This window comes from Anolis carolinensis, chromosome 3, assembly GCF_035594765.1.
Source record: "Anolis carolinensis isolate JA03-04 chromosome 3, rAnoCar3.1.pri, whole genome shotgun sequence".
Taxonomy (NCBI): Eukaryota; Metazoa; Chordata; class Lepidosauria; order Squamata; family Dactyloidae; genus Anolis; species Anolis carolinensis.
The window spans coordinates 164,348,106-164,372,869 of NC_085843.1; the positions used below are offsets into that span (position 1 = coordinate 164,348,106).

The window sequence follows — 24,764 nt, forward strand, 5'->3', positions numbered from 1 at the left end:
AATGCTATGGAATGACTGGATTTTTACAAGGTCTTGAGCCTCCTATGCCAAATTGTGCTGGTGATTCACCACACTGCAACTCTCACGAGTCCATAGCATTGAGCCATGGTAGTTAAAGTGGAATCAAACTGCACTGATTCTTCAGATCCCTTTGCGTGCTGAGAGGTAAGGGGACGGACACATTTGCCGGCGGACTTGCCAGGCTGTTGAGGGCGCGGCGAAGTCGGGGCGGAAGTGAAGGGGTTTACGCATCCGGGCTCCCAGACAAGGTGCCCGGAGGCGGGGAAGTGGGCGAAAGGAGCGAAGGAGGGCGCGCCAAACAGAAACATAACGGAGCCAGAGGCTGCGGAGGAGGAAGGAGCCCTGGGCCCAGTCCTGGTAAGAGTTCCCGAGGCGGGTGAGAGGGATGTTGGACCTCCCCGGCTCCCCTTGGAGCTTCTCCTTCATTTCCTGGGTACAAAAGCAGGGAGCAGGAGGGAGTGGTTGCCATTGCCTCCAGGCTTATTTCTCATCATTATTACTACTGATAATAACACAGCCCAACAAAAAAAAAATAAACACAACATTTTTCTTGGTACCTGGGTGGCGGGGAATGGTTTCATTGGATTTTTAGAGATGCTTAGGTGGATCATTGCCAAAAAAAAAAAAAAAAAAAAGACTGGGAACCATTTCTTGATGCAATGGAATTGTGGGAATTTGGGTTTTAACACTGGTTGTCAACCTGTGGGTTTCTAGATGTGTTGGCCTACAGCTCTCAGAAATCCCAGCCAGTTTACCAGCTGTTAGGATTTATGGGAGTTGAAGGCCAAAACATCTGGGGACCCACAGGTTGAAAAGGTCTTTAGCCTTCTCTGCAAAGAGTGATGGGGCCGCACCAAACTACAACTCCCATGATTCCATAGCATTAGGGTGCAGCAGTTAAATAGGCGTCAAATTGCATTCATTCCACAGTTTAGATTCCGGCCAGATTTTGGCAGTTATTTTTTGAACAATTGTCTAATCTGTGTTGTCGAAGGCTTTCATGGCCGGGATCACAGGGTTGTTGTATGTCTTTCGGGCTGTGTGGCTATGTTCCAGAAGTATTCTCTCCTGACGTTTCGCCCACATAGATGCCTGCCATAGATGTGGGCGAAATGTCAGGAGAGAATACTTCTGGAACATGGCCACACAGCCCGAAAGACATACAACAACCCAATTGTCTAATCATTGCCCATTTTTGTCTGGGAGATACAAACCCCAAAAGTAAGTTTTCCCAGCACTTTCCTTTTCTTATTGTCCGATAAATGTAGGAATGAAAAAGAACCAGGTAGTTCTAAGTCAGTGGTTCTCAAGCTGGGGTCCCCAGATGTTTTTGGCCTACAACCAGAAATCCCAGCCAGTTTACCAGCTGTTAGGACTTCTGGGAGTTGAAGGCCAAAAACATCCCAGGTTGAGAACCACTGTTTTAAGTACAGTAGAGTCTCACTTATCCAACATAAACGGGCCGGCAGAATGTTGGATAAGCGAATATGTTGGATAATAAGGAGGCATTAAGGAAAAGCCTATTAAATATCAAATTAGGTTATGATTTTACAAATGAAGCACCAAAACATCAGGTTAGACAACAAATTTGGCAGAAAAAGTAGTTCAATACGCAGTAATGCTATGTAGTAATTACTGTATTTATGAATTTAGCACCAAAATATCACGATATATTGAAAACATTGACTACAAAAATGCGTTGGATAATCCAGAACGTTGGATAAGTGAGTGTTGGATAAGTGAGACTCTACTGTAATTGCTTTTTTATTTGTAGACAGTTGGGTGCTTGTTGTCCTCACATAAAGAAGTTGTTTCTTCTTCTCTTGCAAGTTTAAGCGTTGATTCTTCATTATGTATACGGTTTGAGACATGCAGGTACGGTGTGGGCAGCACCGTTAAAATTTTCCCATCATGTTTTTGTTCTCTTCTGTAAAATGAAGCTGGCACATCAAAATTAAGATCCAGCACTTTACAGTCACTACAGCTTTGGAGAGACCTGGTTTGAAGTGATTTCAGACTATTCCCATTCTCTGAGCCACAATGGAAGGCATGGGCAAACCTCTGAATAAATCTTGACAGTAATCCCATGATAGGGTCCTAATAAATCTGAAACTACTTGAAGGCACACAACAATAAGCAAAACTAAATATCTGCCATCCAAAGTAGTGGCTGCTGTATTGCCAAATGGAAGAGAATGACAAAACTCGGTGCTGCAAACCAGCATTGATCTTAGGGAACAATAAGACATTGGTCTCCTTATGTTAAGTTAAATGATTAGGCAAAAGTGATGGTCTTTGGTTCATAGTAGACATCATTAGAATATTGCCTCTGGCCTGCATGTATTCTCCCTCTCTTTTTGGGGGAAAATGTGAACTGCCTCTTCTGGAACCCTGCGAAAGTAGCAATTCATCCTTTATATCAGAGTTTCTCAGACTATTTCTCCATGTGTTTTGGACTTCAGCTCTCACAATTCCTATCAGCTGGTAAGCTGGCTGGAATTTCTGGGAGCTGAAGTCCAAAATACCTGGAGGAACAGAGTTTGGGAAATGCATCACATTGTCCTTCTATACCAGTGGTTCCCAACCTGTTGTCCATGGACTACCAGTGGTCCACAAGAACTAAAATATGGTCTGCGGCCTTACTGTTACTACTATGGATAATAACACAGCCCAACCAAAAAACATTTTTTTCTTGGTGTCTTTGTTTTTAGGCCTGTTGCTGGGGTTATTTGGGGTGCTGATTCAGAAAATTGCATTGGATAGACCACATCAGCTCTAGATGATTAAATATGGTTTTCATTGGGTGAGCAGATGTCAACTACTGGATGGCATGTGTTCTGTATCTGAAACTTGAGCTGATGTGGTCTATCCAATGCAATTTTCTGAATCAGCATCCCAATTAACCAAACCAAATCTAAAGTTGACCAAAAACTGATTCGTAACCCTTTTGGTACTAATGTTGGAGAATGGTCCCTGGTCAAAGTGGTCCCTGGTCAAAAAAGGTTGAGAACCATTGTTCTATACTATTTAACATAATGAATGGAGGCAGTTGATACAGCCTGTGCATAAAATTGGCGCACCCTGCCTTAGGTAATGCCTGCCTACACAATTACAGACCATTTTTATTTGTGTGTGCAGCCAAGGCTGTTCTGACAAAGCAGCTTTAAAAAAGGAAGTATTGTAAAATCCTGAAACAGATGGTAACCTCTTAAATCCTCATTAAAGATCTGGAATGTAAGAGCAGGATTTCAACCCTCAGTATTCAATCCAATTGATTTTTGTTCTTAATAGAAAGTTGGTCCAGCATTTAGGTCTTCACACATTAGTATATCAATTACAGAATTGATTTTTTTTAAAAAAATGTTTGTCTTTTAAAAAATAAATGTGTGATGAAGAAAGTACTTTTCCCCAGCCTTGTTAATCACCACTTCGTACAAAGCTCACCGTCTCTTTTTGCACTGCTTTAGCTGCTTCTTTTCTGAAGGTAGGTGATTCTCCTTCATTCCTGTGTAAGGTTCAATGATCCAAGCCAGGCATGTAGCCCGGGGGGGCTCAAGGGTTGTCCGCGAGAAGGCCTTACTGGTATTATTTCAACTGTTATGTTTATTCATATCATGATCTGATCACCATGCTCAATATATCCCATATGCATGGGGGTATTGGGATAACGATACAAAAAGTTTGCTAGGGCAGATCCTCTCTCACTCAGACTCCCCCCCCCCCCTCCGAATAAAAATCCTGGCTACGGGCCTGATCTAAGCATACCTGAACTAAAAGTAGGAGTGGTGTTACTTAGCCCTTTTTTTTGGCAGATTATAAATTGTCAAAACAGAAGACTGTTTTCCTTTAGAGATTGTGACAACAGACTTTTGATTTGCAAACACAAGCAACTGAGCAAGATTTGAGATGTATATGATATTCAAAAGGATACTTATGAATCTGTTTAATAAAAGACTTCTGTATATTTTCTCTATACCAAAGAATTATTATAGTGGCTTTTTGGATCCACTGTAGTTTGGTTCAAGGGCACCCTGTGAATACCAAAATCTATGGGTGGTCAAGTCCTGTTATGCACAATGGCAAAGTGATATGATGTCCCTTATATAAAATGGCAAAATTAAAATTTGCCTTTGGAATAAGAATATATGCGTGCGTGCTTGTATGTGTGTGAGAGAGAGCTGTGGATGATGGAGAGCTGTTTATATTTCTGAATGGACAAGAATGAAATGTTTTGTCCAGTTTGCGAGATTTATCTAATTTCCTGATTTGTAAGATTCAGTTCGAAAACATGCCAATGTGAGTAGATCAATAGGTACCGCTCTGGCGGGAAGGTAATGGCGCTCCATGCAGTCATGCCGGCCACATGACCTTAGAGGTGTCTACGGACAACGCCGGCTCTTCGGCTTAGAAATGGCGATGAACACCACAACCCAGAGTCAGACATGACTGGACTTAACGTCAGGGGAAGCCTTTACCTTTACCTAAGATTCAGATATTATGTGAAATAGTTCTGTTATGCACCAGGATATAAGTGATGAAATTAGGTGCATGCCAGAAAGAGAAGGGCACCTTGCACATGAGCACCTTGCTCGGCAAAAAGTATGGTTTAGTGCCCCAATCTCATTGTGTCTGGACTAAGCCTATGTGAGAAGCATGTATGCTATTGCTAAACAGTTTTTAAATAATTATTCTTATCAAAAGAGTATCAGACAATGACTGTGCTTACTTTTTTCTTGTTATATGTTTAGACAGTGTGTAGAGGTCTTTGCCTTTGGAAACTTACCTGAACGGCTTTGATGCTTGATGAGTCTTCCAAAAAGAAGAAATGACTTAACCCGCCCTACTTTACTCTTCCAATTTGGACATGCATCCTTTGTTATAGAGATGAAAACTTACGCAAGATGGAAAGGCATACCTGAAAGGGACCATATAAAATAGGGGCGTGCACCTGGTGTTTGCAGAATGGGAGTGCTTTGTTCTGTTATCAGGTTTGAAAACCTCCATGAACTGCGAAGACTGTGCCACTGGGGGCCCATCATAGCTCTCAGTGTAATCGCAATATGCTCTGCCATGGCTATGATTGATGCCGTTCTGTGGTACTGGCCGCTAGATACGACAGGAGGAAGCATCAATTTCATCATGCTCATCAACTGGACTGTTATGATCCTTTACAATTACTTCAATGCCATGTTTGTGGGCCCTGGCTATGTTCCCTTTGGATGGAAACCAGTAAGCAAATTGATTATAGTGTATTTATTAATGCTGATGCCTTACCCCTTTTTAGTGATTAATCCAAGCCCTGTTGGCCTAGAGCAGGTTTGCCATTTGTAGAATTAGGTCAAGATAGTAAGTAACTCAATTTTCCTCACATGGGGAAATTCGGTTACTATTTGATCATATTTCCTAAATGCATTATCAGTTTCCCAGACATAGATTGATTGGTCACCTGCTGGCTTGCATTGAGTAAAAAGTTTGCCCAGATGACAGGATGCAACTCTGTCACTGCACTGAGCATGCATTAGTTGTCAATCACTTTTCAACCTTTTTTACTCTACCAAGTAAATTCAGAATATTTTATTTAAAAAATAGGGTTTTAAATGTAATTGAGTTGGACGTCATTAGAAAAGCCTGGCTACTTTAATGTGATATTTATTTAAAAGTATGATACTAGGACTGGGTGGAGAAGAATATGTGCCACCACGACTGGAACTATGATTTCTGATTGTGTGGTTTTTAATAATTGGTTTTAATGTTTAAAATTGTATGTTTTTAATGCACATGTTTATTTTATTATATGTCTGTTTTATGTGGCAATGTATTATTACCTATTGTAAGGCTACTCTGAGCCCCCTTCGGGATGAGAAGGGCAGGATATACCCTGTTTCCCCAAAAATAAGACCTACCCTGAAAATAAGACCTATCATGATTTTTCAGCATTTCTAAGGATGCTCAAAATATAAGCCCTTTTTCAAAAATAAGCCCAAATGTAGTTCATTTAAAAAGTCAATTTAGAAAAATAAGACTGCCCCTGAAAACAAGCCCCAATGCATCTTTTGGAGCAAAAATTTATATAAGAACCTGTCTTATTTTGGGGGAAACAGAGTATATACAGTAAATAAATAAACAGTAAATAAATAGCCTTGTAAAAATGGGAGAAATGTCTGTAAGCTGAACTAAGTTTTGTTTTATTTATAAAAGCTCCTTCCTATAGCATAATCCATTGTTACTTACGTATTAATTTTTTCGTATGAGAGCCAGTGTGCTATAGTGGTTTGAGTATTGGATTTGGACTGTAGAAGACCAGACTATGAATCCTCACTCAGCCATAGTAAACCAGTGGTTGATCTTGAGTGAGTCACACTCTCTCAGCCTAAAGAGGAAGGTAGTAGCAAACTACCTCTGAATAGGTCTTGCCAAGAGAATTCCATAAGATGTCACCATGACATCAGCATAAGTGAGAAATAATTCGAAAGCACGTAACAACATGAATATACCATTTGTTTCTCCTGTCAAGTTGGTAGTTTACTTTTTAATTTGAAAAATGCCTCTTGGCTGAAGGGCGTGATTGCTAGTCTTACACTTTGCCCCACTAAAAATGTTGCCACACCTAGACAGAATAATAATTGAAAGCAGTTATAAGATGCCGTCTGAAAATTTGCTCGCTCCTTATCTGCCTTCTCTTTATTTCTTGAGGAAAACTCTCAGGACTGCATGTATCTTCAATACTGTAAAATATGCCAGTCTTACAAGGCTCCACGGTCACATCACTGCCGAAAATGTAACAGGTACTACAAATACATATATTTGTTCAACTGTACAATTAGAACCCACTTCATCATGTAATGTAACAGCTTTGAAATGCATTCTGGTATTTTTTGGAATGTAGAAAGAACAGGAGTATTAAACTTGGATTGTTTCTTAGGTGTGTGATGAAGATGGACCATCACTGTCCTTGGATCAATAACTGCTGCGGGTTTCAAAACCATGCCTCCTTCACTCTGTTTCTTCTGCTGGCTCCGCTTGGTTGTATCCATGCTGCTTTCATTTTTGTCATGACCATGTACACTCAGCTTTATAACAGGGTAAGAAGACGTTGGTGTGACTGTCCTTAACATATACACAATTGAATTAATTTGCTTCTGGAAATATTGCCTCCTCTTCAGCCCTTCAGCCCTCTCACATTTGTATTGTCAGGTATCTCTTGGACTGCATCTGACTTGCTTTATAAGCCACAATTTCTTTATTTCTTCTTGGCATCAAAGCCAGACAATAGGCATGCCTACAATAAATTGTCAGATTTGAGAATTAACTTTATACAGTCTTTCTGAAATTTGCCATTGGTTGTTCCAATACCATCCTTCCTCACTATTGCAAGTTGGCATATGGTGACACTACTTTTTGGATTAGCAAAAACTCTTCAGAAAATGTGTGTTTTAATGGCCTAATTTGTTGCCAGCGTCAGACAATATGGCCTGCTACCAAATTCTAGCAGGCCAGTATTCTCGGGACTTCCAAAATGAGGATGAAGATTACTGATCTGTCTTCAATCTGTCCCCTTAACATGTGATGAATTTGAATATTTGCAAACATTTCTTAATCATGTTACTATATTTGTTTTACTCAAATTGTTTCTCTGAATTTCTATATTTTCCTGATGTCTTTCTGCAGGTATCCTTTGGTTGGAGTTCTGTTAGGATTGATATGAGTGCGGCCAGAAGAGACCCTCGCCCAATCATTCCTTTTGGATTATCTGCATTCGCTGCTTCTTTATTTGCCTTGGGATTGGCACTGGGGACGACGATAGCAGTAGGCATGTTGTTCTTTATCCAGGTGCGTCTATTTTGTTATGAAACAAGAAATGTTGAGAGTTGGGAATAATCAAATTGTTGACAAGAGAGAGTTGTTCTTTCTGCTTTCTTATATTGCAAATTATCCCTTATTGAGATCCCTCCTCCCCAGCTGATTGGGCCAATTTTTAGAAAGCTTTGATGATAAGAATGCCTGTCAAGTAGAGGAGGGTGTGCCTTACATGTTTAAGTGAATGAGCCATGATAAATAAACATGAGGGAGGGATGATAATTTGAGGAGATTTCTTGCAGTACTCACTGGCACAGTGAAATTAGCTGGTCTGCAGGTCTCTCTGCTGACTTGCTTGCTTCTGCTCCAGTCTGACTGTTGCTTTCGGCAGCGCTCTTTATGGACTCAGAAGCAGAAGAAGACAGGTTAGGTTAAGACAGCTTTTGTTATTTCTCTCTGTCTTTCACTTTTGAACTGCATCTCCCGGGGACCAACCATTAGCATGTTGAGGAAAGGATGTGGAACTTACGTAGGATAGTGATGAGACATGGGGTCTTTAATCCCTTTCTCAACCAGAAACTAAAGTGAAAAGTCCATGTTCTAGTCTCAGGGTTCTTGCATTCTGAAATGGTAATTTTGCCAGATATTCTGGTATTTGCTGCTTCACCATCTCTTCCAGTAGCAAGGTATGTAGCTGTCTCTAAGACACATATATCTTGTTGAAGATCTGACAGTGAGAACTGGAGCAATCAGCAGCAGAATTAGGAGTGAGATGGGAGGATCTGTATATGTATGTAGGTGTTGTGTGTGTGTGTGTGTGTGTGTGTGTGTGTGTGTATACAGACAGTCCCTGACCTACAAATGACTTCTAGTTAAGAACAGGGGTGAGACAACAGAAGTGAGAGAAATCTACCCCCAGGAAGGGAAATTCACTCCTGAAAGAGTTATCATGGGGAAAAGGTGTCTCCACTGAAGCTTTTATCACCAATGCTTGTTTCCACAACAAGCCACCTTTTTCAAAATCCAGTTCTAACAGGAACAGGAAGTGAGGTGAAATCTTCTGAACAGGGGCACAGACAACAAAACAAACACGGCAGGGATGTTAACCCTTCCCTATGCTATCCAAAGCCTCGGTGTGTGTATGTATGTGTGTGTGAGTGAGTGTGTGTTTCATATATACATACACACACATTTTTCATATGACTGAAAGTACACCGAAAATGTACCTGTTCTGACTTATAAACAAATTCAACTTAAGAACAAATCTCCAGAACCTATCTTGTTCCTAACTTGGGAACTGCATGTATATTGTGGGAGTAAGAGTAAGAGAGAAAAATGAGAAAAGACTGAGAAAATGGAAGGAAGGAAAAAATTACTGATGGATTGGAAGTGTGATTTTCAAAGTGGAAAATGCACAACAATTAATCATGAAGTGGAAATGCTGACGTTCATTCCCTGCTTAAAACTCAGTTAACAATAGACTGCAATATTCTGTCGTCCCTCTATATAACATATTGAGAAACAGATATGCTCTCATTAGACTGCATGCCTATACAGCAGGCATGGGCTACTCATGACACCTTGGATGTTGTTAGATTGCAACTTTTATCATCCTAGCTCAGTGGTTCCCAACCTTTTGTGACCAGGGACTACTTTGATTAGGGACCATTCTCCAACATTAGTGCCAAAAGGGTTACGAATCAGTTTTTTTGTCAACTTTTGATTCAGCTTCGTTATTTGGGGTGATGATTACGAAAATTGCATTAGATAGACCACATCAGCTCTTGTTTCTGATGCAAAGGATATGCCATCCAGTAGTCACCATCTGTTCACCCACAGAAAACCATATTTAATTATCTACAGCTGATGTGGTCTATCCAATGCAATCTTCTGAATCATCATCCCAAATAACCCCAGTATCAGGCCTAAAAACAAAGACACCAAGGCGCCCCTGCTTCCGCATAGAATGGCTCTGCTCAGAGGGAGGGAGGAGAAGCAGCAGTCAGGAGGCTTGTTGTCATGCCTTTTGTAGGTAGTCAGCCTCTCCCCTCCCGACATCCCCATTGCCTTGTTACTATAAGAGGGTTTTGTGAGACCAGTCATTCTAGTTGTAAGAGTGTAGTAATGGTGAGGCCGTGAACCATATTTTAATTCTTGTGGACCACTGGTTGGGAACCACTGCCCTAGCTAGTATAACCAGTGGTGGAATGTACTGAGTGTTACTATCTCAAAAACAACTAGAAGAACACAAGTTATCCACCCTTTAGTTCACAAATATGTCCTTTGAATTTGGTGGTGTTTGTTTCATACATAATAGAGATGAGGAATTTGTGTTTCCTCAATTGTTTTCAACTATAGACCCTTGCCCCACTAGCCAGCACATTGAAGTCGGAAAATGCTGATAGTTTTTGGAAGACCACACTTTGCCTTCCCTGGTATCTAAAATTAGAGGCTGGGGGCCTATGGAATCCTGAGAGTTGTAATCCAAATAGTAAATTTTCAAACCATTGGTTTATTCTTTTAAAATCTATTAAACTATTCAGATGAACATTTTCAATGCTTTTGATAAAAACCTTTTATGGAGATACCGTATCTGGGTAGTGCTGAGTTTTAACCCACAAAATAGGGCCAAGTGAGCATTGAATAAACTGCCATGGATTCATCAGAGCCTGGAAGTTGTTCTCTTCTGTGATTGACCCAGACTGGACTGTGCTGTCCGTTTTGACTCTTAACCACATAATCACTAACTGCTCAATAGCTGGGCTCAGTTGTTTGTGTAACACTCTTGTTATTCTTGCTCTTGGCTTGTGACAGTCTGGAGTAGGTTGGAGTAGTGCTACTCAATAGAATCAGAGAGCCAGTTTGAAGCGTCTGAGCAAATAACATAGAAATGATTAATCTCTGGAAGTAGACTAGATAAATACAGCAGGGGAAAGCAATGGAGTGTACAGACAGAATGTACTGTAGATTCTGATGAATATTTATGTTAGGCCATGCCTCAGTTCTCAGGAAAGCAGCATGGTAATCTTGAGTTCTGCTGCTTACTAATATGTTAAATATATCCTCTGTGTGTGTATGTGTATATATAAATATGTATGTTTGTGTGTGTGTCCAACCAGCTCTGTGCAGGTTTATGTGGTGTGGAGGAGTAGAATGTATATTATTCTGCCCATGCATCTGTCTTGGACTGATCCTAGGATCATTTTTAAGGTAGAAAGGGAGAAGAGTGTTTCCGAAAAGCCACAACATGATGCCTTCTTAGCTCAAGAGTTAGTTCTTGAGGCTCACTATCCCTCAAGGGATAGCATATTGTAGAAACAAAACAGTGTTATTGTCATAAGTGTCATCCATAGTTCTGTTTTTAATCATGCTGCCTTTCCTCCATGGTGGAGCTCAAGATTTCATAAATGGGATTCCCTGAAGATCTTTCATCCAGGTGTCGATTGACTGAGATGCAAAAGGCTTGTCCAGACAATATCCTAGGTTCAGAAAACTCTCCCTCAAAGATATTGTTGTTGTTTGTTTTCAAGTTGGTTCCAGCTCATGGTGAAGCTATCATGAGGGTTACTTGGCAAGATTTGTTCATAGGAGATTTGGCTTTGACTTCGTCTGATGCTGAGAGAGTGTGACTTGCTTGTGGTCACCCAATGAATTTCCATGGCTGAGCAGAATTTCCAAAGTCATGGTCCAATGCTCAAATGACTAACATGCTGCCTCTTCAAAAATATTAGTGAAACAAAATACTTACTGCCATGTAGTCTTCTCAGAACTGCTTCTATTATTGTTTGCTTGCTCACTCAGCGTACTTATGCACATAAATGAATCTGTCTCTTTTTAGATGAAAGTCATCTTAAGGAATAAAACTTCAATAGAATCATGGATTGAAGAAAAGGTAATTTCATTTTTCATGGCAGTTAAAATATATTATGACTTAGGGAAAGTGGTGTAGTGTATATGTTTGTTCTCTCAACAGAAGCAAGCTGAGCTCAGAAATGAACTCTGCTAGTGGTTGTGTTATTGATTAAACTTAAAAATGTATGAGCATTAGAGTTGCGCATCCGGGACTTGCCTTGTTCCGTTTTGTGTCCCGGCTTTTCTCGAGGCCCTGATCCGTTTTCATCTGACCTCTCGAAATCAGGAGGCTCCCACCTGCCTTTCATTTTGAGTCAGTTTTTGTTTCATTGGGAGTCTTTCCGTTTCATGCCAGCCATATGGAAAATACGAAATGGAAACACAAATGAAACAAATAGGACAAATACCATGCACATTTCTAATGAGCATCATACTCTTACAGCCGTATAATTCCACATTAACTGTCATGGCTCTATAATACAGAATCCTGGGATATGTATAGTTTACTGAAGAACTTAGAATTCCCTGATAGAGAGGTACAGACTGCCACAGTAGTATGAAATTGATAGGATTGTGTAGTATAAACTCTAAACCACACTACTTTCCATAGAAGCCAGTCAAACATCTTGTTAACAGAATCCCTGGTAAGATGTTTCAAACAGGAACCAGAATAAGAGTAAGCAGATTTCACAATTCTCTACATTTCTCTTTATTTCTATCATTTAGCAACTGACTTCAGCAGGGGTGGACAAACATCAGTCATGCTCCTGATGGTGCAGCTCTTCTTTAGAACAAAACAGCTTGTTCCCTGAACAACTTGTTTTATTTAAATAATTCCTATTTGGAAAAAAAAACTGGCAGTGCACAGCATCTAGTTCTCATCCCCAGCTTAACATTTGTTTTAAACCACATTCCTGGTGCGTATCTAATGACATGTTAGCTTCAAATGAAGTAGAACAGATCAGCCAGTGTTTGGTATCCTTGAATGTTTACTTCTGCTCCTTTTTCGGGAGCAAAAAGATGCAGTCAAATAGCAACTTGCCACGCCTATGTATAATTATTAACTGCCAAAATGCACAAATCAGCATTGTTGTAAGTACCAGAGATGGCTCTCTAACTCTGGAAATAAAACAGGTTCTCTTTTCATATTACTGATTCCTGACCCATCTCTCTTATATAAGCATTGAACAGTCAAAGGCTTTCATGGCTGGAATCACTAGGTTGCTGTGAGTTTTCCGGGTTGTATGGCCATGTTCCAGAAGCATTCTCTCCCAACATTTCATCCACATCTATGGCAGGTATCCTCAGAGGTTGTGAGGTCTGTTGGAAACTAGGCAAGTGGGGTTTATATATCTGTGGAGTGTCTAGAGTGGGAGAAAAAACTCTTGTCTGCCTTAGGCAAGTGTGAATGTCCCAATTAGCCACTTTGATTAGCATTGAATGGCCTTTCAGCTTCAAAGCCTGGCTGCTTCCTGCCTGGGGGAATCCTTTGTTGGGAGGTGTTACTGGCCCTGATTGTTTCATGCCTGAAATTCCCATTTTCTGAGAGTTGTTCTTTATTTACTGTCCTGATTTTAGAGGGTTTTTTTTTTAATACTGATAGCCAGAGTTTGTTCGTTTTCATGGTTTCCTCTTTTCTGTTGAAACTGTCCACATGCTTGTGGATTTCAATGGCTTCTCTGTGGAATCAAGGAATATGAAAGGCACTACATACTAATTCAACCAGAGAAGTCAGCCATAGCAGAGTGCTTGATGAACCAACCTGGACACAGCATAGAAATACTGGACCACTCTAATAACTACCATGTCAGACTACACAAATCCACAAGCATGTGGACAGAAAGTAGGAAAGCATCAACATAATCTGACAGTAAATAAAGAACAACGCTCAGAAAACGGAGGAATTCCAGGCATGAAACAATCAGAGCCAATTAACACCTCCCAACAAAGGATTCCCCTAGGCAGGAAGCAGCCAGGCTTTGAAGCTGAAAGGCCATTCAGTGCTAATCAAGGTGGACAATTGGAACATTCACAAAGGCCTCAGGCAGACAAGAGTTCTTTCTCCCACCCTGGACATCATTCCACAGGGATATATATATATAAACCCCACTTGCCTAGTTTCCAACAGACCTCACAACCTCTGAGAAAGACTGCCATAGATGTGGGCAAAACATCAGGAGAAAATGCTTCTGGAACATAGTCCGCAAAACTCACAGCAACCAAGCATTGAGCTGTTTTTGCCTCAGATGTTTTGACCAGGAAGAATTCTGGGGTTTTTAATGCATCTGTCATTATCCAGCTGTCTGCTGTAGGTATGGTGGCTCCTACAGACACTTTGAAAGCAGTTATTGTCAAGTGCTTTCCTATTGCAGTGAAGATGAACACTTTAAAAGCCTTCAAAACATAATTGTGCCTACCATTGAAGTGAATGTGACACTTTCCATACATAAGCAACTTACCTAATGTGGTTTAAGACAATATGTGGAAAGCAGCTCTAGACACTGGAAATGAAAGGTTTTAAGTATCTACTTTTACTGCATCACTAGAGGTCAGTATAATATAAAGGATGAAGAATGTATCCACATTAAAGAAAGGCGGCACAGTACTTCCTGAAAAAGTTCAAGCTTAAAGATCTGAGGTATATAAAAGTCACTTGTTGTAGGTCCTAAAGCAGTTTCCAGCTTATGTTAACCCTAAGGTAAACCTATCATTGGGTTTTCTTGGCAAGATTTGTTCAGAAAGGGTTTCCTTTCCTTCCCTCTGAGGCTGAGAGAGTGTGCCTTGCCTAATTGAGATTTGAACCCTAGTGTCCCAGTGTTCTAGTTGAACACATCACACTGACTCCTTCGTGTATGATGCTGTAATAATATTATCCTATTCTTGAATGGGGTATCTGGTAGCTCAGCGGGTTAAACTGCTGAGCTGCTGAACTTGCTGACCAAATGGTCAGTGGTTCGAATCTGAGGAGCGGGGTGAACTCCTGCTGTTAGCCCCAGCTTCTGCCAACCTAGCAGTTCAAAAACATGCAAATGTGAATAGATCAATAGGTGCTGCTCCTGCAGGAAGGTAACAGCGCTCCATGCAGTCATGCCGGCCACATGACCTTGGAGATGTCTACGGACAACGCCAGCTCTTCAGCTTAGAAATGGAGATGAGTACCAACCCCCAAAGTCAGACATGACTAATCTTAATGTCAGGGAAAAAAACCTTTACCTTGTTCTTTAATAATTTTCTGGTTTTTGTCTGAAATTCAAGTCTGTAGAAATACATGCATTCTGGACACTTTGAGTGTATTATATTATGTGTTAAAAATCTTTTTTTGTGAAACTATAGCCCTAAATAGTGATTGGAAATACTTCAAATAGATAAATGATCTTGACAGTAACTCTTCCTAACCACTTTTGCTGACATACACACGTTAGGATTCCTTCTATACAGATTGATTTCTGCTCTTGGCTCATTTCACCAAGAATTGTAATGGCTCCTTGGCAGTTGTAGTCAATTGCAGTCATACGTTGCATATTGTTCAGAAGGTTTGCATATAATTGACTTGAGGCTTTTGTTCTTGCTTTCCAGGCCAAAGATCGCATGAACTATTACCAAACAAAAGAAACCTTTATTTTTCCTTATGACCTGGGAAGCAAGTGGAATAATTTCAAGCAAGTTTTCACATGGTCTGGAATTTCAGAAGGAGATGGCTTAGAGTGGCCTGTAAAGGAAGGCTGTCATCAGTATAGTTTGACGGTAAGCCATTCCCACCCTCTCCTGAATTTCGCCATCTGTGCATAATGAAATTTATTTTAAATCTATGGAAAGCTGAGAAACTGGGCCCCGGGGAAATGCACTTTAATCCTTCTAATATGTAATCTCTTGCAGATAGAGCAACTGAAACAAAAAGCTGATAAGCGAGTGAGAAGTGTAAGTATGTCTCCGCATCCCTGAAATTTGCATAAACATGTCTCAATTGAGTCGTAATTTATTGGAGCTCACTTAAGTGCTGACTTGAAAAATTTCCTATTAGGTCAGTGAATCTAGTAAGGGTTGATATTTAGATTTTCGCCAGTGTGTTGTTGTCATAGTCTTTCTTCTTCTTACAATTTTATTTTTTGACAATACTTTTCTGGGTCTTTTGTGGAAGACATTTATATTCCGCTTGTAGTAGTCACATTTTATTTATTTATTTATTGCCTGCCTTTCCTTGTGGCTCGAGGCGGTTACAGCATAGCTAAAAACACATAATCATCATAAACATTATATGAAATATACATATGAAAATCTATATATATAAAAGGAGAATGGCATTGCTCCACCGGGCAAAACAACAAAACTAAAGGCCCCCCAACCTAGAAAATTGACAACACAACCCCTCATCCATGTCTCTATGTTCTTACAAACAAACTACACATCCCTAACCTCCATGGGGCCAAAAAAACCCCAAAAACCGGAATGAACCCTTTTGTGACCAACCTTGATTGACACTAAACAGCCTTGCAGCTTCAAAGCAAGGCTGCCTCCTAGGCCACAGCAAAAAACAAAAACACCACTTCAATGTGAATTTTAAACCATTGTGTAGAAGGGGCCTCATATAATCCTGTTCCAGGCAAATCATATAACATTATCAATATAATGTATAATAATTACTGAGCTCTAATAATAATACACAACAATATAATCTCTAAAATCAGGACACTAAATAAACAACACTCAGAACACAGGAATTCCACACAGGAAACAACAGGGACAGCTAACACCTCCCAACAAAGGATTCCCTCACGCAGGAAGTAGCCAGGCTTGGAAGCTGCAAGACCATTAAATGCTAAACAACTTAAATAATCCCACCCAGCTAACACGTCCCAGTAAAGGATTCTTCCAAGTACTAGCCAGGCAGACCTTGAAGCTGCATGCCTATTCAGTGCTAATCAAGGAGATCCATAGCAACACCTGCCTCAACCAGACAACGTTCTTTCTACCACACTGCACGTTATTCCACACATATATCAACCCCTTTGTGGCCCACCTTGATTAACACTGAACAGCCTTGCAGCTTCAAAGCAAGACTTTGGAAACCATGAGGCTACTCCAACTCATTCAACCTGGCCTAGCAAGCACACCCTATGTAGAAAATGGCCAGGCTTTGAAGCAGCGAGGCTATTCACTGCAATTCCAATTGGCCACAGCAACGCGTGGCTGGGCACAGCTAGTGTATTTCTATAAAATACATATATTAAAATACACAGAACAAATGTTAAAATACAGTGAACACAAGATGCGAGTTTAGAATGAATGATTAAAACTAGCTAAGTAGGCTTTCGAGAAGAGATAAGTAAAGTAAAGGTTTCCCCTGATGTTAAGTCCAGTCATGTCTGACTCTGGGGGTTGGTGCTCATCTCCATTTCTAAGCTGAAGAGCCGGCATTGTCCGTAGACACCTCCAAGGTCATGTGGCCGGCATGACTGCATGGAGCGCCATTCCCTTCCCGCCGGAGTGGTACCTATTGATCTACTCATATTGGCATGTTTTCAAACTGCTAGGTTGGCAGAAGCTGAAGCTAACAGCGGGTGCTCATTCCACTCCCAGGATTTGAACCTGTGACCTTTCGGTCTGCAAATTCACCAGTTCAGTGCTTTAACACACTTTGCCACCGGGGCTCGAGAATAGATGTGTGTGTGTTAAATTCCAACAGCTCATTTAGCTGTGGGAGTTCTTCTGGCATGTCGTTCCAGAGTCATGGGACGGCCCATGAAAAGTTCCTTTGGGTGACAGTCACCAGTCAGGTTCTGGCAGGTTAGATTAGTCTGAACCTAACTAAGAGACATGTAATGTATTTTAATTTGATATAATCTAAAATGGTGTTCAGGACATGATGTAATCCTATGACATTTTGAAAGAGTTTTGGAGCACATTTCCTCCTGACCTATACTACAAAGCAGCAATAGGCACCCTGTGATCCTGCAAATGCTTTGGACTAAAGTTCTAATTTGCCCTAGCCAATATGACCAGGGACTGTGTAAACTGCAGTCTCAAAAAAAGCACAGAACACAATCTATGTATTCAAGTAGAGACTCCCACACTGACTGCCATTCCCCTTCTATATCTTGAAATTATATGTAGTGGAAATTAAACTGAATACAAATGTCATGTTCTAATACTGTGGTAGAATTTGTCCCATGTTATGATAACCACTTAGTTGACTCTACAAGAAAGAAGATATATTTGGAACTCCCAGAATTCCTTGGCTATGTTAGTGGAGAGATCCTAGGGGTTGGAATAAAAAAAAAACAAAGCATTGTTGTAGCATAATGCAAATGGGGTGTGAATAGCTGATATTTGAAGTAGCTGGTTATAATATATCTTATAGTGGGCCATATCTGCAACACCACAAATGCATTGCAAAAGATCGTAGATAGCTATAATTTCAAGAGATAGCCCATTTGTGCACCCAGTTAGTGGTTTCCTTCTATAACCTCACTTGAATCTAACAAAAAGGAATAGAAGTGTTCAATAAGCATAGAAACATTGTGTTCCTGTGGCTCAGAATAATACAATCAGTGCTGTCAAAAGCCTCCGATAAATCAAAGGAATTAACAGAATTCTAGTTCCCTTTGCTCAGCATTGAACAGACAAAGTCCATGCATTTGCCCAACTCTGGCCAATACGCCAGACTGAAATAGATCTAAACAAAATATCAATACTTGGAATTGGGCTGCCTCAACCATTTTGAACAATTTGCTCAAAACTAGGATGTTTGCAATAAGGCAATACTTCATGAAATCTTCTGTGCCCAGCAAATATGCCTCTTACAAGCATATCCTTCAAGGCAGCTTAAACCACTCCCTTGTGTTCAAGATCTGAAGATTATGCACTCAGATAACCTGTTGTATTGCCATAGAGTACAGGTTTATAGCATGCAGTTAGTGATTCATCCAGTGGTACCAGTCAATGGATTTTTACTTTAATCTTTCAAAACCTTCAGGTGAGATATCAAGCAATAGAAGATTACAACGGTGCCTGTTGCCCTCTTACAAAAGGCTTGAGGACTTTCTTCACAACTCCATGCACTGAAGAGCCTCGAATTATCCTTTGTAAAGGAGATCAGATTTTAGCTACAAGAGGACTGAAGTTAGTACCTATTTTTAAAATTCTAACTGTGATCGAAAAATGTTTCCATAATAAACCGAAATGCAAAACATGACTAATTTATTAAATGTATCTTTCAGGCAATGGATGTATGGAGAGAAAATCACTGACTTGGCAACGGATGGTAACTTGTCTAAAATTACACCTTTAAGTAACAGTATTGTCTCAATGAAATGTGAAAAATTATTCACCACTAAGTACTTATCCAAGTCTCACTTATCCAAGCTAAATGGGCCGGCAGAATCTTGGATAAGTGAATATCTTGGATAATAAGGAGGGATTAAGGAAAAGCCTATTAAACATCAAATTAGGTTATGGTTTTACAAATTAAGTACCAAAACATCATGTTATACAACAAATTTGACAGAAAAGGTAGTTCAATACGCAGTAATGTTATGTTGTAATTACTGTATTTACAAATTTAGCACCAAAATAGCACGATATATTGAAAACATTTTTTATTTATTTATTTATTTACAGTATTTATTGACTACAAAAATGCATTGGATAATCCAGAAGCTTGGATAAGCGAGTCTTGGATGAGTGAGACTCTACTGTACAATAGTATAGTATTGTTAAAGAGTATTTTGTAATTTAATCCCAAACTAATTTTCAGATCAGTGTCGTAATGATGAAACCAGCGCTACTAAAAATGGTGGTCCTTGGACAGGAGCTAGTTCCCAAGGTATTGGCTGTCTGCCAGTGAAATGGTTGCGGGTGGGCACAACTGTGTGTGGGGGGTGGGATTGCTAGTCGCTTGCTTCAGATGCTTTATGAAACACTGCTGTATTGCATATACTTATATGCCTGTCATTGGGAAGACTCGGTTTTAGTTTGATCAGCTCACCATACTATGGAAAAGCTCTGTTTGGAAGTAGTTTTCAAACATGTATATATGACAGAATTGAGACCTCAGAAATAATTTTTAAAAATCATAATAATACTTGAAATCTAATGCAACCAGGCCAAGAAGTGGTTCTAGGATAGAAGCGTAGATGGTTTCAGTGTTAGACCTTGCAAAGTAGGCGGTTGACAGGCTGCACAAAGGTAGGAGAGCCTGAAGAGTGGGCATCTGGTTTGCCACCACCTTTACTACTACCCTATGCCTTATTACTGTATCAGTTAGGGATTGGCATCTCTCCTTTATCTCTTGAGCACCTGCTAGCCAACTGCTTCACAAGGCCAAAGAATGCATACTTGGCAATTGAACCTTGCCACCCTCTCTGCTCCTGCCCTGGGACGTCTTGACATTTGAGTAATAGTTCTCCCTATCCCCACTATTTCTACTTTTTTGCCACAGAAATGGCAAAGATGGAGCAAGGGAGCCTAAAGAATGCACACCTTATGGTGTGCCGACCAGTTGAGGCTTACCACATCCACACCATTTCATTAATAGAGTCATGAACATTCTTGGTTTTTGGTATTCACATGGGGTCCTGAAACTGAGCTCCCATGAACTGAACTCTCTATACTTAACTATAACAACATTTTTGAAGTTCTAGATTTTTTGCTTTTACCAATCTGGCATTCATGAAAGGCTAAAATAAAATAAATAAAATAAAATACAGGCAGTCCCCAAGTTACAAGCATCCGACTTATAAATGACTCCTGGTTAAAAATAAAGGTGAGACAACAGAAAGTGAGAGAAATCTATCCCTCGGAAGGGAAATTCACTCCTGAAAATGTTATTCTGGAGAAAAGGTGTCTCCGTTGAAGCTTTATCACCAATCTTTGTTTCCACAACAAGCCATTATTTACAAAAACTAATTATCACAGGGACAGAAAGAGCTGAAATCTTCTGAGTGTGGCACAGACACCAAAGCAAACACCACAGGCGTGTTAACCCTTCCCTATGCTATCCACTTTTTTTTTTTAGACTGGGGTTTACACTTAAAAATGTAGCTGTTCTGACTTACATATACATTCAACTTAACAACAAATCTACAGAACCTGTCTTGTTTGTAACTTAGGGACTGTTTGTACTCAGAAGCAGAAAAGAAGAGAACATATTTTCAAATATAGCTTTTGGTTGTATCTTCAAATTCAAGAAACGTATGGTATCCACAGGTAGCTGTACTAGTTATGTATAAAAATAAAACAAAATCAATAAAGAGTGACACAAATCCATTAAAAGGGGACAACTTTTTGTGATTTTTTAGAAGATCTTAGACTCTCCTTTAAAAAAAATTCTAGCTAATCCATAAGTATTACTAATTCTATTCTGTTAGCAGTCAGTCAGGATTAGATACCACTCACTAGGCTGGATTTCTTCACAAACTATTTTTTTCGTATCAGGAGCAACTTGAGAAACTGCAAGTTGCTTCTGGTGTGAGAGAATTGGCTGTCTGCAAGGACATTACCCAGGAGATGCTTGATGTTTTACCGGCTTCTCTCAAGTCCCCATTCACAAACTAGTAGGGTTGTGGCATTCTTTGATATGCATGATGGATTTCAGCATTTGAGGGTAACAATAAACAACTTTAGTCTGTGATAAAGTGAATGTCTGCAATGTTCATGGGGAATGTGATATGTTATGACTAATGTTTATTATTATTTATCTCTCAATCCTAGATGGGAAGAGAGTCAGAGGTTGGTTTCCGAGGAGATGTGTAGAGAAATGCCTATATGATTCTGAAACTGATCAGCCGCTGGATGGAGAAAAGAAAACAAGATAGCCCTTCCACCTCCCCTTTTTAAAAAGTCAAATGGAAATGTTTTTGTTCAGACCACTGTCCTCTTACTTGAAATGTTCTGTATATTACTCTAGACCTGAGCTTTGAACAAAGTGTGGTGTATTCACAGGAATGGGTGCCCCAGTGCCATAACCTGAAATACCTTTTGCCATTTTTTTAAATGGAGGAAGCCATTCCATGGATGCCTTTTTATATTGAAGCTTTCACAGGTCCAGAACACATTTGATCTGTTTTCCTTTTTAAAAATTACATGAGGGTTTTTTTGCTTAGTTTTCATAAGATGTTTCTTTGTATATGTAGTCTGCTTTTCTCGTCTATTAATGCTAAATTGCCAGTTGGCCCCTTTCATTCCCCACTTTGGAAATTGTAAGATGTTTGAATGAGTGAAAATGTAAGTAGATTTGATACCTGGAATTATTTTGCAATCATGTGGCAACTTTTTTTGTGAACCAGAAATAAACACCGAGATGTATTATGTATTTATTATCCAGTGTGTATTTAGAGAAGAGTATACCACTATATTGTGGAAGAGTTCTCACTGCAAAGTTGTATGGTAAGTGGGTAAATTGTAGCCTCTAGTGATATCAGCTTATTCTTTGGGCAGATGTCCTTCGGTATTAGATATACCTAAGGAGGACAAAATCATCTTCCTGGGGGATTTTAACACAAGAATTGGACAAGACTTCACCCTGTGGCCAGGGACCATAGGAAAAGATGGGGTTGGAAACAACAACCTAAATGGCATACTGTTTCTCACCACATATGCTGCACACAATCTTGTCATCACAAACACACTTTTCTGCCAGAAAAACAAGCTTAAGACATCATGGAAATACCCCCAGTCAAAGGCATTGGTACATCTTAGACTATGTAATTATATGTGTCAGAGACCACTATGGTGTGCTCCTCATGAGAGCCATAACAGGTGCTGAAGACTACTGGACAGACCACAAGTTAATCTGATCCACAATGGCCATCAAGATCGTCCCTAAACGCAGACTCCAAGGAAGAAAGATAAGGCGAAAAACGCAACACCCAAGCCCATTCAAGAACCCTCCAAATGAGCCCTTCTCCAAACAACACTCAAGGATCATCTACCCACACTACACCCTGAAAACATTGAGAAACACTGAAACAAACGGAAGACCTCTACTATCACAGCCTGCGAAGAAACCATTGGATACCAAATTAAGAAACATTAAGACTGGTTTGATGAAAGTGACAAAGGTAACCAACAGAAAAGGAAAACTTTCCAAACATGGCAGAGACACACCAACTGCGCTGCTAATAAAAAGATCTACGCTAGTGCAAAAGCTGATGTCCAAAGAAGGATCAGAGAACTCAAGAGCATCTGGTGAACAAAAAGGCTCAAGAAATCCCAACACCTTGCTGATGTCCATGATGCACGAAGATTCTTTAACACCGAAATTATGGCATACACCCTCTATGCTCATCAGATGGAAACAAACTTCTTAAGGATAAAGTATCAATTGTACTACATTGGAAAGAGCACTACCATAACCTCCTTAACCGTAGTTCCAGTGTGGCCAAAGATGTTCTTTTGCAAATCCTGCAACAACAAACCAGGGATGGGTTTGCAGCACTGCCTAGTTTAGAGGAAGCCAATAGAGCCATCAGCCAACTAAAAAACAACAAAACCAGTGGACCTGATGGGATCCCTGTTGAAATCTTTAAAGAATGTGTACCTGAGCTAACAATAAGTTCTTGGAAGATGCCTGTGTGTGAGGTTTTTTTTAAATGTGTGGAGGTCGATTCACAGCTGATCAACACACAATCTTCACAGACTGAAGGTCCCAACCAATTGGAAACTCAAAAATCAAAACAGTAAATAAGAAGCAACAGAGGAGTTCCAGACATGAATCAACCAGGGGCAGCTGACGACTCTGAACAAAGGATGCCCCCCTGACAGGAAGAAGCCAGGAGGTGAAGCTATTCAATGCTAATTAAGGTGATTAACTACAACATTCACACTGGCCTCCAACTGACAAGAGTTCTTCTCTCACCCTAGACTTTCCACAGATACATATAAACCTTCCTTGCTTAGTTTCTCCATACCTCACAACCTCTGAGGATGCCTGCCATAGATGTGGGTGAAACATCAGGAGAGAATACTTCTGGAACATGGCCATACAGCCCGAAAAACATACAACAACCCTATCAGCTATCACTCAATAATAGCCCTATGCTCTTCAGATTAAATTTTAGCTAACAATTTCTAAACAGAAGAAGACATTTCCAAAAGTGCAATTTCTTTATTTTTCACATTCATATTTTTTCAGTAATACAATCAGTTTGTGCCTCAACAGTATTTGGATAGAAAGAGGATATGTACATTTGATATTAAAACATCTGAGTGTCCATCGCAGCATGTTGAAGTGCATAGCTTTCCTCACAAAAAATATTATACAAACATGACTATACAAATCAAGATACTGAGGAGATAACAATATATTACATACCCTTACTTAGTGTACAGCCACTGAGAAAGGAGCAGATTAAATTAGCATTTAATCATAACTTTGGTCAAGTGGAGGCAGACTGGTCCACTTCAGGATGAACAGCCAGACATTCCAACTATTCAAGCCATCGGGCCTCTTCATTTCTATTAGGGTTGTGTGATGAAGTATAGTGGCAAAGCAGCTTCCCAATACGTGCAAAACAAACCACCTACTCCACTTGAACACCTTAACCATTTTTATTCAAGGTGCACTGCAACCTGGTGATACATTAGCCAAGCATGGGTGTTTATTTTATTTTTTAATAGGAAAGGATCTTCCAGTGCCTTGGGAAATGCTTTCTTAGTCCATCGTAAACATATTTAGCCAAGGTAGCCTTTATTTCTTCCCAATCCCTACATATTAGAAGTGTAGAGTGCATCAATTTGACTCCTGAAGTGTTTGGATACTTCTGTTCTCTTTGCCTTCAGTGTTGGGGTTAAGAGTCCGTTTTCAACCGTGAACATTTCTGGATGAAGGTAGATGTCTTTCACCTGGTTGCCAAAAAATTGTTGAACATGTTTGATGTGCCAAAAATAACATTTGCTTTACAGCCAAGGTTGACACTTACCTTAGAGAAGCAATACCATTCTTTGGTTCAGGAAATATACCGCATTTCTCCCATCTTCATTTTTGTATTGGTATCTTTATTGGTCTGTGCCTACAGATCATCTCTAGCTTGTGACAACTATAAGGCAAACCTAGCACAGGGTTTACTGAGCAAAATTCATTCATTGCCTGAGAATAAT

At 40.0% G+C, this 24,764-nt stretch overlaps 2 protein-coding genes across 6 annotated transcripts in view; one reads left to right on the forward strand and one right to left on the reverse strand.

The window, feature by feature from the left end:
* The first annotated feature begins 221 nt into the window (after window positions 1-221).
* Window positions 222-21,978, forward strand: zdhhc6 (zinc finger DHHC-type palmitoyltransferase 6). 2 transcript variants are annotated; one of them, XM_008114745.3, is made up of 12 exons: window positions 222-378; window positions 4,769-5,249; window positions 6,714-6,805; window positions 6,943-7,102; window positions 7,689-7,850; window positions 11,656-11,709; window positions 15,246-15,413; window positions 15,546-15,587; window positions 18,643-18,788; window positions 18,887-18,930; window positions 19,423-19,491; window positions 21,378-21,978. In XM_008114745.3, the coding sequence occupies exons 2-12, from the start codon at window positions 4,983-4,985 to the stop codon at window positions 21,479-21,481; spliced, it is 1,308 nt and encodes a 435-aa protein (XP_008112952.2). In that variant the 5' UTR covers window positions 222-378; window positions 4,769-4,982; the 3' UTR covers window positions 21,482-21,978. The 2 variants fall into 2 exon arrangements, with proteins under 2 accessions (XP_008112952.2, XP_003223477.2); XM_003223429.4 differs by lacking the exon at window positions 19,423-19,491.
* Window positions 21,979-23,752: 1,774 nt separating this feature from the next.
* acsl5 (acyl-CoA synthetase long chain family member 5) overlaps window positions 23,753-24,764 on the reverse strand; it is a 69,919-nt gene continuing 68,907 nt past the window's right edge. For all 4 annotated transcript variants that reach the window (XM_008114747.3, XM_003223430.4, XM_062975759.1 and 1 more), the window contains exon 21: window positions 23,753-24,509. In XM_008114747.3, the coding sequence (XP_008112954.1) occupies window positions 24,372-24,509 (138 nt within the window). In that variant the 3' untranslated portion in view covers window positions 23,753-24,371. The remainder of the gene's footprint in view (window positions 24,510-24,764) is intronic.

Bases quoted from the DNA above. Each gene is read 5' to 3' on its own strand.
- zdhhc6 (XM_008114745.3), top strand. From the start codon at position 4,983: ATGGGAGTGCTTTGTTCTGTTATCAGGTTTGAAAACCTCCATGAACTG. The intron at 6,806-6,942 runs GTACTACAAATA...ATTGTTTCTTAG, and splicing joins CACTGCCGAAAATGTAACAG to GTGTGTGATGAAGATGGACC. The intron at 18,789-18,886 runs GTTAGTACCTAT...TGTATCTTTCAG, and splicing joins TTAGCTACAAGAGGACTGAA to GCAATGGATGTATGGAGAGA.